This window comes from Corvus hawaiiensis, chromosome 1 (genome assembly GCF_020740725.1).
Source record: "Corvus hawaiiensis isolate bCorHaw1 chromosome 1, bCorHaw1.pri.cur, whole genome shotgun sequence".
NCBI lineage: Eukaryota > Metazoa > Chordata > Aves > Passeriformes > Corvidae > Corvus > Corvus hawaiiensis.
In genome coordinates, this window is record NC_063213.1 from 93138969 (window position 1) to 93154847 (window position 15879).

At 48.5% G+C, this 15879-nt stretch overlaps 1 protein-coding gene across 3 annotated transcripts in view; it reads left to right on the forward strand.

Annotated features, from left to right (window-relative positions):
• MYO1D (myosin ID) overlaps nucleotides 1-15879 on the forward strand; it is a 158246-nt gene that overhangs the window by 26497 nt on the left and 115870 nt on the right. For all 3 annotated transcript variants that reach the window (XM_048314028.1, XM_048314047.1, XM_048314038.1), the window contains exons 2-6: nucleotides 10474-10682; nucleotides 11545-11638; nucleotides 12458-12623; nucleotides 14366-14419; nucleotides 15275-15370. In XM_048314028.1, coding sequence (XP_048169985.1) covers nucleotides 10474-10682; nucleotides 11545-11638; nucleotides 12458-12623; nucleotides 14366-14419; nucleotides 15275-15370 — 619 coding nt within the window. The remainder of the gene's footprint in view (nucleotides 1-10473; nucleotides 10683-11544; nucleotides 11639-12457; nucleotides 12624-14365; nucleotides 14420-15274; nucleotides 15371-15879) is intronic.

Below are 15879 nucleotides of genomic sequence, written 5' to 3' on the forward strand. Positions count from 1 at the left end.
GATGGAGAAGAGGGATTTCAGTGCAGTTCTGTTCAGATCACCATTAGGGACACGAAGCTTTTCCAGTACAAAACAGAAAATATTTGAAAGAAAGCCCCAGAACAAACCTGAGCCAAATCTATATCCAAACTGGGAAGCTTTTCCTGACTAGCCATGCTTTCAAGGGAGCACGAGGAAAAGTTCTTTCAGCCTGAGCAGTTCATGGACATATTGTTGAAACGTATTTGCTTTGTGATTTGCAAACTTAATTTTCCCCTCCACTGCTTGTGGTTCTTTGTCCACGTGCTCTGGCTGAGGCCATTGGTGTCTGAAAGGCTTTGATGGCAATCTGAGGGTGGCGGAGTCACAGCTGTCCCTCATTGTCCCCACAGCAGACGTGGCAGAAGGGAATCTTTGACTGAGGGGCAGGATGGACAGCTGGAGGTGGAATATCCTCATCTGCTGCTTGGAGACTCAGTGGTTTGTCCACCAGAGCCCTTGGCTGGAACTGGAAGGGCTGGGACAGCTCATGGGCCAAACCACGGAGCTGAGTCACCACCATGTGCTGTAAAACCCAGGGTGCCTGGAGAAGCCCAGTGTCACTCACAGCCCGGTGTCACAGCCCAGTGTCACTCACAGCCCGGTGTCACTCACAGCCCAGTGTCACAGCCCAGTGTCACAGCCCGGTGTCACAGCCCAGTGTCACTCACAGCCCGGTGTCACAGCCCGGTGTCACTCACAGCCCAGTGTCACAGCCCAGTGTCACAGCCCAGTGTCACAGCCCAGTGTCACTCACAGCCCGGTGTCACTCACAGCCCAGTGTCACTCACAGCCCAGTGTCACTCACAGCCCGGTGTCACTCACAGCCCAGTGTCACAGCCCAGTGTCACTCACAGCCCGGTGTCACTCACAGCCCGGTGTCACTCACAGCCCAGTGTCACAGCCCAGTGTCACTCACAGCCCGGTGTCACTCACAGCCTGGTGTCACTCACAGCCCAGTGTCACTCACAGCCCAGTGTCACTCACAGCCCGGTGTCACTCACAGCCCAGTGTCACTCACAGCCCAGTGTCACAGCCCAGTGTCACAGCCCAGTGTCACTCACAGCCCGGTGTCACTCACAGCCCAGTGTCACTCACAGCCCAGTGTCACAGCCCAGTGTCACTCACAGCCCGGTGTCACTCACAGCCCGGTGTCACAGCCCAGTGTCACTCACAGCCCAGTGTCACTCACAGCCCGGTGTCACAGCCCAGTGTCACTCACAGCCCAGTGTCACTCACAGCCCAGTGTCACTCACAGCCCGGTGTCACTCACAGCCCAGTGTCACAGCCCAGTGTCACTCACAGCCCAGTGTCACAGCCCGGTGTCACTCACAGCCCAGTGTCACAGCCCAGTGTCACAGCCCAGTGTCACTCACAGCCCGGTGTCACAGCCCAGTGTCACTCACAGCCCGGTGTCACTCACAGCCCGGTGTCACTCACAGCCCAGTGTCACAGCCCAGTGTCACTCACAGCCCGGTGTCACAGCCCAGTGTCACTCACAGCCCGGTGTCACTCACAGCCCAGTGTCACAGCCCAGTGTCACTCACAGCCCGGTGTCACAGCCCAGTGTCACTCACAGCCCAGTGTCACTCACAGCCCGGTGTCACTCACAGCCCAGTGTCACAGCCCGGTGTCACTCACAGCCCAGTGTCACAGCCCAGTGTCACAGCCCAGTGTCACTCACAGCCCGGTGTCACTCACAGCCCGGTGTCACTCACAGCCCAGTGTCACTCACAGCCCAGTGTCACAGCCCGGTGTCACTCACAGCCCAGTGTCACTCACAGCCCAGTGTCACTCACAGCCCAGTGTCACAGCCCAGTGTCACAGCCCAGTGTCACAGCCCAGTGTCACTCACAGCCTGGTGTCACTCACAGCCCGGTGTCACTCACAGCCCAGTGTCACTCACAGCCCAGTGTCACAGCCCAGTGTCACAGCCCAGTGTCACAGCCAGACAACACACAGGCCTGTGTAAGGACTTCCATTATTTGGTTTGGGGTGACATGGTGCAGATCACTGCAACAACTCCAAAGGAAGCCCTAATGATGCAGAAACACGAGTTGTTATGTGTGTATTTTGCATTATTATTTTTGCCTGGTTGGCGTGGCCTGTATTTGTATAAATAAGGCGCCTAATTTTATTTTAGATGGAACATTACCAGAGCACAGAGCCAATCTTTTGGAGTGCTAGCAGATGGGGTTCTGTATCTTAATGCTGCAAGATGATTCTTGGGTTTTCTGAGCCCTGTCCCAAACAATGCTGCATTCAGGGGCTCCAGTAGCATCCACGGGTCAGCAGTGGCCACGAGATGAACAAATCAGAATATTCCTTCCCAGCAGAACAATGAAGCAGCTGAACATCAGCAGCTCCCAGCCAGCTGACTGCTAAAGGGGTCTCCAGGCATTTCCAAAGAAAACCTGTGGAATACTGGGACTGTACCTTGGCACTTGGGCTTGTGGAGTGAGTAGAGGTGTAGTTATCACAAGGTTCTGTTAATTGTGCAACACTCCAAGGGCTCAAGGGACAACAGGAGGAGAGGGGGCTGAATCTGTCCAGGGCTTCATGCAGCACCCCCCCGACCACCTGAATCCATTCCTTCTTCACCTGCCTACCATGGCTTGTCCCTCCCTTTCTCCACAGCTTGGTCCTTCCCAGACCTGAAGATTTGTCAGGGTTTCCCCTTCATCCCCTCTAAACCAGACAGTGTCGACTCCTTCCCCAGTTCAGCCAGAGCGTGGACAGAGTTGGGAAGGTGTCACACCAGGTATGTGTTAGAACCTGGCTTAGAAAATAAGGTTGCAAATCATCAGTGCAGGGGCTGATGCAGCGTCAGGTGATGTTATTTGTGAGTGGTTGTTGTTTCCTGAGTTACTGGAGAGTTGGGAGCAAGGAACAGGAGCTCAGTCATGGGCTTTGTTTTCCTGCATGTTTCTGGATCTTTCTGCTGGCTTGAAGGATTTTATAGCCCTTCCAGCATCCCTCACAAGAAGGTTATTTAGAAGCATCAGCTTGCCTGGAGGCCACTGGGACAAAGCCACAGCTGCAGAATTCACACCCCACTGAACCAGAGTGAGGGAATCAGGCAGGATCTTTCTCATGCAAATCTATCCAGCCACCAGGCAGTGCCCTGGTGTGTGCCTTTTAGGCAGGTGTTTTTGCAATTTTGTCCCCTGAAATGCCTGAAGGTAGCAAATGCTTTAACACAGTCCAACGTGCAAAGCTGAATTCCCAAAATTGAAGGCCGAGATAATCGTCATGTGGCAGGTTACAGTTAATATGGGCACGGGGTTTGGAAAGAGGAGGTGAATGAAGGTGAAATGTCCTTTTTAAGTACCTTTGTGCTGTAACATCAGCGTGGAAGGAACATAATGGATCATGAAGTCAGTTGTGGGTTAGTGCAGGAAGCCAAATTTTCTAAATCCATCCATAAAATAAACTCAGCCATATCCAGCAGGGCTCCCTGGTCCTTGCAGCTCCCACTGAACTGGTCTGCAGCTTTTCCTCTACAGGCTGTGTTGGCCAGGGTCCTCCATTCCCATTTTCCCTTTGTATGGGCCTGTGTTGTGTTCTGTTTAATATTTTCTTCTGGCTGCCTGGCAGGATGATTCTCATCTCCCCAGGTGTTTACAGGTGATCACTTCCACCTTTTCCTGCTCCTCAGTAGTTCTGTGAGTGTCACGTATTTAAGTGAGTTCCTTGCATGACAGGCTCAGTGCTCCAGCTGGCTCAGGGTGTGATGGGAGCAGAAAGGAGAACCCACCTGACTGCTGAGCTTTCTTTTGCTTTTTACTGTCCCTTTATAGGTTATGTGCTTTTATTTGACAGGTTAAAAAGTTAGAGATTATGGCAGATGGCAGTCTCTTGTTTGCTGCTATCCCAAGCCTGTTCTGCTCTTTCCTGGTTAGATCTGGGATCACAGGATAATTCTGCCTCAGGACAGCACTCAGGGCACCATCCTGCCCAGAGCACAGTAATGTGGTTACTGCACTGAGATTTTACAGGGTCCCAGCCAGATTTTCACATGGAAACTGGGAGTGTGTTTTACTGCTCCACACACAGGGAGCAAACTGCTTTCCTCTACCTGTGCTGGCAGTGACTTCCTCCTGTGCACATTGGAATGAACCACAAAGCGTTGCATTGTCCTGGAGGCTTTTCAAAGAACTTCCCTTTGACTCCTTATCTGTTTCAAGCCTGCTTGTGCCTTCTGCTGTGCTTCCAGAGCTGGAAAAGGAGTGTGCAGTGCTCCCTGCTGCAGAGAGAGCTCGGCTGGTCTGACGCAAATAGAAATGAAAGTTCATTGACTCCTGTGTTTAGTGGTTTGGCATTTTTTTAGTGCAAGGTTAGTGCTTTATATTTAAGGAGAGGGATTTTAATATCATTCTGTTCCTACATCTCCCAGTTTTAGACTTTATTCAGCATTCATTAGAGCTGGTTAGCATCCATCTCCCATTTTCCTTCCCCTGACCTTACCCAGTGGGTTTGCAGAGCTGGTGAATGACTCAAGGGTCAGCTGGGTTGGAGCAGAATCAGCCACATCAAATTACAGTCAATTTGCTTAAACCTTGGTTTGTTGAGGAAGATGTGGCAGTGGTCACTCGTAGTTTGCTAATTTTATTTAGAAAAAAATGACATCATTACAAAGAACTCTTTTAACCTAATTTCAAAGCTGGCTGGAGGCTGCAGATGAATGGAGTATTCCTCACCCTGCCCTGTCTGCTCCCTCCATACAGGAAAGGAGTGGTGCAGAACATGCTCCAAATGGCATTTCCTATTTTGTTCAACTGGCAGCATCTGAACACCGAGTCCATGCAGGCCAACTGCAAAAATCTCACCTGCACCCGAAATGAATTTAATTGCAGTTTTTGTGGCCCTCAGGGTGGATCAGAACCTTGTAGACATGCATAGTTTGAATATTGTAGACATGCATATTCATGATCAGGACAGACTTGGATCATTTTCCTGGTGCAGGGAGGTTATACTGACTGGACAGTTTTTTGGTCTGTTTTTCCAAGAGCAGCAGGAATATTTTAGCCATAGTTCTGCCAACGCAAATCCTGTTTATCTGAGTGCTCTTGTGAGAGGCTGATTGGCTGTGAGACAGTTTATGAGCAATTTACTGAAGGACTTGAAGTCCTGCTTGACAGCTGAGTTTATTTTGAGATTTACCTAAAATAAAGTCTTTGCGCACCACTGAACTCTCAGCAGGGAGACCCAGTATCACATAGGAAAGGCACAAGTACCTGAGGCGCAGAGTGAAGTTTGCTTTAGGAAAGTCACTCACTTCCCAAAGCTTGAGGAGAATGGGGTTGTTCCCTTGGGTGAGTGCAGGCTGCTCATTCTTGCACTTCAAAACCAGGTAAATATGGTTTCAATGCCAGAAGTCTGCCTAAATTCCCTTCCTTAGTGAACACATCCTAAAGGCCCAGCCTTGGCTGTCCATGAACATCTCTTCATGAACACAAATTTTAATTAAATGTCTCCACATAGGTTTGCAAAGAGAATGGACTCAAAGCCTGCAGTCATGGATTTTCAATGTATATATTTCATGGAAAAAAATAACTAAGGCTTGTTACCCTATTTGGGAGAGTAACCCAAACTACATGGGGTGTTTACAACAGGAAAAGAAATTGTCGCTGCTCCACATATTGGAGGTGTGCAGCTTCTGGGTCATTCTTCCCATGCACAAAGGAGGAAGAAAAAGCTGTGTGCTCATACTCAGTATTTCAGTTTGTGCTCTGGAGTTCACAAATAAGCTGGAAATAGAGAATAGTTTGAACCCATCAGTTTTGATTCTCTTAACCTTCAGTGGGGCTGGGTTAGCTGCTGACCAGCACAGCTAAGGCAGCTGTAGCACTCCTGATTCTGTCCTGAATTATTTGCTTTTCCTTAACATTTCCTTTCCTTTAAGCCCCTGCTGCACAGCCAGACTGAAAGCCCATCTCAGTGGGTGTCTGTGCTGTGACTGACTGAGCAGCTTCTGTCCTGGGGGACCTGTGGAGCATCAGGAAGGGCTGAGACCAAGGAGCTTCAAGGAGCACCTGCTAACGGGGGGAGCTTTGGTGTGTGTGTAAAGCAGAATGTGCTGCCAGTCTGTGAGCAGTGCTGAGAAAGGAGCAGGTCAGGACCAGAGAAGGGCTTTTTCCAGTAGAAAATGATCCAGAATACCAACACCTACACTTCAACTCTCCTAAAGGAGCAGCAGACTGGTGACCTGCCATGATTCTCCAACAGATGCTCTGTCCTTTGGATGTTGGACAGATGGGCGCGGACTGGCACAGTGGATTAGTGAGGAGCCATTTGCCTGGTGCTCAGGGCTGGCAGTGCTCCCCCAAGGGCTCTTTGGCTTCTGGAGCAGAGGAGTTGCATGTAATGATTAATTAGGAATCCCCTGCCTGATGTGAGTGCTCGGAGCGGGGTGGCCTGGTGGGGTGTCTTTGTGTAACGGTCCCGTCCTGCAGATGTTGTTTGGGAGTGTGGGTTCCAAGTCTTGCCAACTAACTTTTCTTTATTTGTGCTGAGTGCATTTGAAGTTGCATCATTTCCTCGGTAAGAAGAGTTTTGTTTTTGACTGGAGTGTTTGTCAGGTGGGGGAAATCCTAAATGTGAGTGCTCTCTGGTGGTGGAGATTTCTGCTTCAGTGTTCCCATTTCTGCAGTGTATTTTCCAGGAGCAACTGCATGTGAATATACCCTGCATGGAGTTAAAGATTGTTGGGTTTTTTTTTAACTCCTTTCCCTAAAAATAAAAGCTACAAAACAAAGTAAAAGCCTTTTTCTTGCCTTAGTGGACTTCTTTTCTAGAGAAGAATTTCTCTCCCTTAAAATGATTTATATTCTGTGACTCACTGGTTTTTATTTTCTCATTATCAATTGATGTTTTAATGAGGTAATAAAAACTGGTATAAAAACTTCTCATGAAAGAGCTGATGTTCCTCCTCAAAATAACCCACAAGAATTAAATACTGTGAATTGCTTTTTGGCTGCTGAGCTGCTGGAGAGAGGGGACTGAGGGGAGACTCACTGAGGCTGCAGCTCCTCCCCAGGGGCAGCTCCGATCTCTGCTCCCTGTGAGCAGGGACAGGACCTCAGGGAACAGCTGGAGCTGTGTCAGGGGGATTTGGGATGGAGATCAGGGGTGCTGGGCACTGCCCAGGCTCCCCAGGGAATGGTCCCAGCCCCGAGGCTGCCAGAGCTGCAGGAGCGCTGGGACAGCGCTGCCAGGGATGCCCAGGGTGGGGTTGTTGGGGGATCTGTGCAGGGCCAGGGTGGGACTGGATGATCCCTGTGGGTCCCTTCCCACTCCGAATATTCCATGATTCTCTGACATTGATACAGAAATTATTCTAATGGAATTATTCCAGGGAAATGTTTTGTTGTAGCACAAGCTGATGTGATTTCCATGAGATACAAACCAAGGTTTGACCCTGGGGCTGTCGCCCCAGGAGTGGACACTGGGGTTCCTTTTATCAAGGAGCTTTTTTTGATCAAGGAACTGCACTGTTGTTGCTTTGAATAACGAAACCCCAGTTCCGTGTGTTACACCTCAGCGCTAAAATGACTGTGCTGGCTGTGAAAAGCACCAAATAGATTCATGGTCTTGTTTTGTGACCTCGCCCTGCAGAGGAATCACGGATTTAACACCGCTCAAAGCTCCCCATTTGCACTGCCCTCGTGGGTTGTTTTCTTAAGCTTTCCTGAGTTCTCCATGGGCAAGGCAAAGCCGGCTCTCCCACCGGAGCCCTGCAGCCAGGAAAACAGGCCCTGCTGTTCTTGGCCTGCTGCTGTGCTGAGCCACGCTCAGGGATGAAAAGGGGCTTTATCAGCAACGAGGGCTGAGGAGCCGGAGCTCCTGGTGGGAACATCTGAGCACAGCTCTGGAATTCTAACTCTGGTGCGAGGAAATAAAGAGAAATGAACTGAGAGGTAAATGAGAGTGTCACTTGTTCATAAACTCTGTATCCCCAAAGCCAGGCTGGAGAGGTGCCTGTTTGTCAAGCCTGGAGATGGATCCTTCTTCCCCCTCATCTCCATCTGCCTTTTCCCACAGAGCTGAAGACACAACTCATCAGAGCCTGGTAAAACCTTTTAGAACTTGGCTTGGAGGCCCAATGTGGGATCTGTAGTCTGAGCTGAGCTGTGGGGAAGTGACAGGCAGGATGTGAGCCTGCTGCCTGTGCTAGCATCCCAGCTGGAACCCCTCTGGAGCAGGGGCTCTGCAGGGACAGGCTGGCAGGGCCAGATCTGGGGGTTCTGCTTAGAGGCAGAGGGTGCTGGGCACTCCCCAGGCTCCCCTGGGAATGGTCCCAGCCCCGAGGCTGCCGGAGCTCTAGGAGCGCTGGGACAGCCCTGGATGCCCAGGGTGGGGTTGTTGGGGTGTCTGGGCAGGGCCAGGAGTTGGACTCGATGATCCCTGTGGGTCCCTTCCCACTCAGGAGATTCTGTGATTCTATGATTCACTCAGGGACACTGAACTGTCGCGGGAGGAAACTTAAACTAGGTCTGGCAATGCAAGTTTACATAATTCATTACTTAAGGAAGAGGTCAGAGTATTGGGTGCTGTGATGGTGGCTTGGCACGACACTGCAGCAGGAATGGCCTTTATTTCTTTATTTCTCCTCAGGTAAACCAACCCCCTCACCTTCCCTGTGGCCGTGAACCCTCCAGCTGCTCATGGAGTTTAAAACCTCATCCATAATCTGCTGGATCTTTATTTTCAGCATCAGTAGTGCCTTGAGCAGCAGTTCTGTGCTGCTGGGCAGGGACTTGGGAGAGCAGCCTCAGAGTTCTCCATTGGGTAACTCACCTTTTTCGGGTGTCCATCTCCAAAAGGTGGGAACGATTCTGCTCATTGTGATGTCCTTGTGGTTTCCATTACATACTGATATCCCAGTGTGACTTGATCTCCTTAATACCAACAGCGTTGTGTGGGTTTGATTTTTCAAGCTCTCCTCTGTGTATGCAGAGTCCCCCATGGACTCCCAGCCTGGTATCCCATCCCTTTGCACTTCTACCTGTTTGGCATCTTCCAAGAAATTAAAATTAGGGGTATTGGTATTGCTAATTATGTTGACCTAATCTTTTCTATTATCTATTTTTTATTTATTTATTTTATTTATCTATTTTTGAAAGGTACATTACTGGTACCTTTCAAACAGCATGTATCTCAAAAATGTAAAATAACTTAGCATTTTAAGCTCATTATTGTTTTGGGAAATGCATATCAGGACACCTTCAGTTAAAAGTGATGTAGGAAGAAGAGGAAGTTTTGCAATTTTCGTGTCTTCCCAGTGCAGTATTCCAGGTGGAAGCTCGAGTTGGAGGCACAAACACTCCTAGAAAGTGGAATGCTGGTTGCTGGATGATATTTCTTGAGTTTTATTACACCTGCTAAAAACTGAAGCTGCCAAGATGCTGCAGAAGATTCTCAAATGAACAATAGAAAATGTCAGGGCTGTCACCACATGGGGGTGGTAATAAATTCAATAAAGTAATGCTGGAATTTGTGCTGGAGTCCAATCCGGATTCGAGGCTCCCGGGCTGTGTGGAGGAGTTCTGGTGCCATCTAATGTCCCGAGGTCTAAGTGCAGCTGCAGACAGGGATTGGCGCTGGAAATCCAGGGTTTGTATGTTGATCCCTAAACCTGCTGCTGTCCTTTCTCCTCCTGAGAAACAAATGCTGTGTGAATTCCTCAGCTGGTAATCTGGAATTATTCTGAGCTCTCCTCATAGGTAACTTTCAATAAAATAGGAATTTGTTTGGAAACGTCTTCTAACTTAAACACTTTTTTTAAACTAACATCAAGTTATTTTCTGTCTTGTTTGCAGAAAGAATCAAAGGGCGAGGTAGGGATAGGAATGGTGTAGTTTAGGGTTGTTTGCACACATTCTTAGAAATATTTCCCCTCTGGTTTAGCAGCAGTGGTGATACTGAAGTGCCTTCCAGCAAAAAGGACTCAATGCTAGAGCTGGGAGGCTGCAATTCCCTCCTGGGCTTCTGTCTTTGTTTACTTTCAAGTGTGATTAGACCTCTCAGTGAGGGCTTCAGAACTTCTGCTCCTCTGGCCTGAGGGGTCATGGACAACTACAGAACGTGAAAAAAGAATTTGCCTGTAAATCCCCTTTATGAAGCGGATTAGATTTGCTCCTCACACTCATGTTCACTTACTGTCCGTTGTAGAAACTGTAAATTCCATATCACCTGTCTAGAAGTGAAACAGAGGTAGAAATGTCCTTTGTAGGTGGTGGAACTCCAAGTCAGCCCTGGGCTGTTGTCCTTGTACCCTCGGGTCTCTGTATCTGCTGCTGTGCCATCCCTGCTCGGGGCATGTCCAGAGCCAGGGTTTTACTGTGGTGTTTCCATAGGGTGATGGATGGAAGAGTTCACCCGATGGCCCGGGCAGCTGCCTGTCCTGAACCTCTGCACTTGTCTGATTTGTGCCTTTTGTCTCCTGCTGGGCAGGTTCGAGAAAGGCCGGATTTACACCTTTATCGGGGAGGTGGTTGTTTCCATGAATCCTTACAAGAACCTGAACATCTACGGGCGGGACACGATCGAGCAGTACAGGGGCAGGGAGCTCTACGAGAGGCCTCCCCACCTCTTTGCCATCGCTGATGCTGCTTACAAAGCCATGAAGAGACGATCCAAAGACACCTGCATTGTCATCTCAGGTAGGCTGGGAGGGCTCTGCATGGTGATGAGCACTTGATCTGTGTGAAATTCCAGGCGGAAGGAGAATAATTGTTTGGCTAATGACAGCGTTTTATAAGAGAAACTTCATTAATCTTAAAGCTGCTCATTTGCATTTGAATCCGTGTGTGGAGACCGGCACAATTATTTCTTATCTCATTCGAGAGCTGGCGCCAGTCAGGAGCTGGATCTGTGCCTGCAGAGGGATAATGTGAGCAAGAGCCCTGTGTCTGCTCTGGGAAGTGACCTGGGATCAGGAGTGACCTGAGATCAGGTGTGACCTGGAGTCAGGAGAGCTGGGATCAGGAGTGAGCTGGGAGCAGTAGAACTGGGCTTGTCTCCCCTCAGAAGCTGCTGATTTTTGTCGCTGCCCTGACTGGCCACTGTTTGTTTCCTGCTCCATTGGAAAGGCAGTGGCTCCATCAGTGGGAGCAGGGCTGGTACCAGAGTGATCCCTGGCTGGATCCTGGCACTTGCTTCCTTAATGTCCCCGTGCTCGAGCGGCTCTGAAAGGAGAGAGCCCCGGGCTGGGGTGCTGAACAGTGGCCCCTTGTGCTGCTGCAGGCCAGGCTTTCTCCTCTAACAATATTCCTTTGATCCTCTGTGTTCCAGCCCTTTTCCCGACCTGTGAAATCTCACAGCACAATTGCTCAAAGTCAGCCCAGCAGCAACCAGGCAGGGTTATGGCTGTGTTTAGTAAACGTCCCAAGTGCACACAAAGATTGCTTTAAAAAGAAAAACTCAAACCCTCCAGGCACTGTTGGGGTACAATTGAGGTCTTCTGTCCAGTGATTTGTTTTGCTTTTTTCATCTGTTTGGTCACCGTGGTGTTTCTGCCCCCAGGTGAAAGCGGGGCTGGGAAAACTGAGGCCAGTAAATACATAATGCAGTACATAGCAGCCATCACCAACCCCGGGCAGAGGGCTGAGGTGGAGAGGTAAGGCCTGGGCTGGAAAAGAAGGGAAATTCTCCTGCTTGTGGATCTCTTTCTGTGAGCTCTGCAGCACCACATTATCAGACAGTCTCTTGTACATGCTGATTTATACTTAACTTCTGCTTTTACTCTGGGAATTTTGCAGTATTAATTGCTGAAATCACAGTGAAAAGTTTATTTTGAAAGTTCAAACTTTCAAAATCAAAACAGCATCTAGAAATACCATCCAGCCAATATCAACCATCTAATGGTAGGACTCAATGATCTTAGACGTCTTTTCCAACCTAAATGATTCTAAATCACTTTTCCTGGGGCAAACTGCCTGAAATTTGGGTGGGCTAGAACACCATGTGGAGTGCAAGGAGTGTATTCCATGACCTTCCAGGCTCACATGATTCCGAATTGCAAAATGTCCCTCTCTGTCCTGGAGTAAAAGTTTTGGAGCAAAGAATGTGGCTTTCTGCAGAAACAGACTTAAACCTACCCAGAATGAACTTTTGAAAATGACTTGAAAAAGAGTTCAGAAAATTGGTTTCAGAATTCAAATGTGTATAGAAACTGAATTTCTGGTGCTGCTTTCAGGGTGGGGGTCTGGTCTTTGAACCAAAGAGCATTTGCTTGCTCTGAGGAGCATTGCTGACAGCTCCCAGCTGATTTCCCATGGGATTGCTGATGTCATCCACATCTGCCCAAATCTGCCATCAAAGAGCATCACTGCTGTCATTGAATTCTTCTGGAGAAATGGCTGGGAAAAAAAATCCCATGGTGTGAGTGTTGAAGTCTTACCCTGTTCCCTTTTCCATCCATCCCTCCCTCCTGCAGAGTGAAGAACATCCTGCTGAAATCCAACTGTGTGTTGGAGGCCTTTGGCAATGCCAAAACAAACCGCAACGACAATTCCAGCCGGTTTGGAAAGTACATGGACATCAACTTCGACTTCAAGGGAGACCCCATAGGTGGGCACATCAATAATTACCTGCTAGAAAAGGTGAGGCACCCTCCCTTCCAGAGTTACAGCCTTTGCTGGAGTTACTTTTGCAATCTGTGCTTTGCCAGTAGAAAGTTTTCCGTTCAAACGTGTACAGCAGGTGAGATATGAGGGCATGGAAATAAATCCAGGGTTTAATTTTTCCTCAGGAGTCAGGAGAGCCACTGCAGTGCTGGCAGCGCCCTGTTCCTGGAGCACCACGACTCCAGGGCTCAGCAGGAGCAGGGCTGTGTTACCCAAAGGATTTTGGGGGGGAAGGGGAGAGGTTGAAGTTTAATGTCAGTTTTTATTTTGGATACAATTTACCCTCTGCACAGCTCCTTTGTAATTCCTGCCCTGAGCTCTTCCTGGAGGAGGAGATCTCCAGGGCTATAGGGAGCAAGTCTGCTTGAGCAGTGTTCTTTTGGAATAACGCCACAGCCTTGGGTGAGCTGTTGGTAGTGTTGTTTTTATATGTTCCAAGTGATCCTGAGCATAATTATTTTCTTCGTGTCATTAAGTGGTGTCTGAAAACATTGGAATATGCAAAACTGGAGAACCCAGGCGTGAGCCATTAACAGTTCTTGCTGTGTGAGACACGTCTGGCTTTGATTATGTGTTTGACCACATCTGCCAACACCCTTTTTTGTTTGTGTTTCTTTTTTACTTCTCTCCTTATTTCCCTGAAGTCTATTTTCAGAATAAACACTTTATTTTAAAAAACAAAACAACAAACCCAAACATTTAACTTTGGATACTTTGATGTGAAAAGAGGGCTGGGACTGCAGCTGCAGTGACTTAAATCCTGATGATTTATTTATCCTGATTGCTTATTTCATATTCTTGACTTCTCCCAAGTTAAATTTGTTTCCATTTCAAAGCAGTGGAGGCTCTGGCCCAAACACAAGCCATAACAGACAGTGGCTTTGCAGCAGGAACACACTGGATCATGGAATGTCCTGGGTTGGAAGGCACCCACAAGGATCATCCAGTCCAACTCCTGCCCTGCACAGACCCCCCAACAATCCCACCCTGGGCATCCCTGGCAGTGCTGTCCAAACACTCCTGCAGCTCTGGCAGCCTCAGAGCTGTGCCCATTCCCTGGGGAGCCTGGGCAGTGCCCCACCACCCTCTGGGGGAAGAACTTTTCCCTGATATCCAACCTAAACCTCCCTAGAGCAGCTTTGTTCCTCATCACTCTCCGTAGTTCAAACTTACAGCATAAAATAAGGACACGTTGCTTGGTGACTGAATGCCTGCTGCATTTAACCCTTTTTTGTGCTGTTTACACTGATTTGGAGGGAGGGTTCTGGAATGGAGCTACGGCTCCCTGAAACAAGGCCCTTGTGTCAGAGCAGAGCATTCCCTGGTACCGTGGCTGGGAGCTGTGGGCAGCCTGTCCTGGGGGTGTAGGAGTGGTGACCACCAGGCCCTGAGCATTTGTCTGTAGTCACAGAGTCCTGGTTTTCATTTCCAGTGATTAAATAATTCTAAAACTAAAATGAAGTTTTATTTCACTCTTCCATGAAAGCCACCCTGTGGTTCCCACATGGGGTTCCTGGGTGGAAGTAGGACATTGCAGCTTTTACACAAGCTGGTGCTTTTGACTGTAGACCACAAGCTCCAGGGTCGCACATGTATGATGGTGTTCCCAAGAGCCTGAGTGTGAGATGTGATGGATTTGGGGTGTCCTGGTGATGTGGGTGTCTGAGGGGAGGTGCTGATGTCCCGCTAACACCCAGTGCTGTGCTTTGTTCCCCCAGTCCCGTGTGATCGTGCAGCAGCCAGGGGAACGAAGCTTCCACTCCTTCTACCAGGTTTGTGTTCCTTTGCTGGAGCAGTGACTTGTCCCCAGTTTCCCAGACGCTTTGGGCAGAGCACTCAGGGCTTTCACCCTCTCATGTATTTTGCAGAAGGTTCCCTTTTGCAGCATCTTGGGTGATCTTGGGTTCTTCAGTTCTCGGCGGGGGCCTGGGCTGGGAGGGAGCCTGGGAAGATGGATTGTTTTCTATCCTCTAGTCCCATATTAACACATTTATAAACTTAAAAGGAGGCTGACTAAACAAATATGGTAGGACATTGGACTTTGACTCACTGTTTTATTTGTAGTAAGTCTAATCCCTCTATTTTCTCTTGAGGCCTTTAGTCCATATGGAAGTAATTTTATTACACCAAGTTGACTTTTTTTGTTTTTTGGATGTTTTTTAATGTCTTCCACATTGTGTGGTGGTTCCCTGTGTGTCCTTTGGGGGATATGGTCAGCCTATTAGTATAACCTTGATTCTGCAGTGAGGAAAGGGGAGGTTTGTTTATTTTTTTCCCATTTCTCAGTACTCCATGATGGCGTGTTAGCACTTTCCTCACGGATGTGTCATTTCCAGGAGGAAAAGTCTCTGTGTGGGCAATGTGCTTGCCAAGGCACAGCTGTGGCATGGCCCAGGTGTGAACAGGTCTGGAGGGGGTTCAGGCTGGTTTTTATACAGTTGTGACTCTAAAAGGACAGTGATTTGTGGTGGCAGAGCCCTGCACCAGTGCAGACTCCGCATCTTGCATGTTGTGTTCCACATATTGTAGCAGTAATTAATGTTTTTATGATTTTGCTTGTCAAGAGACAGAAAAAAGAAGGATTTTGTATTTTTCATTCACCATTTCTTAAAACACTCTTCATGCAGCTCCTGCAGGGAGGATCTGAGCAGCTCCTGCGTTCTCTGCACCTCCAGAAGGATGCATCAGCCTACAGCTACATCTGCCCTGGGGCACAGCTCAAGGTGAGGGGTCTGAGGGACCCAGGGACAGCTTAACATTGGGAATGCTGCTGGAAATGCTCAAAGCACTGCTGAGCTAGCAGAAGTTGAGGTCAGTGGGGATGAATATAGAAAGGTGACACTGGTGTGCTGTTTGTAATGAAGTCTCTGGCACTACATGATAAAGCATGAGTTTACTTAAATCATAGAAAAAATACCCCTCTATTCTGCTTAAAATATACAAATATACCTGTGCATGCTGCATGTGTCTGCTTATAAACAGCAATAAAATGTTTTATTAATAAATGCAGGTGTAGATATTTGACATATTACCAGTGGCAGACATTCCATGTCCCATGATAGGTAACTTAAACTGCTTTCTGCACCAAAAAGCCATAAGGACTCATTTTTTTGCAGCATGATCTTTGAGTTACTGAAGCACTCAGTTTTCATGTCTGACTTGTCCTCAAGGGGGAACTCTGAGCAAGAAAGAAGGGAACAAACCCATGAAGTTTTTAGGACAGCAAGATCCT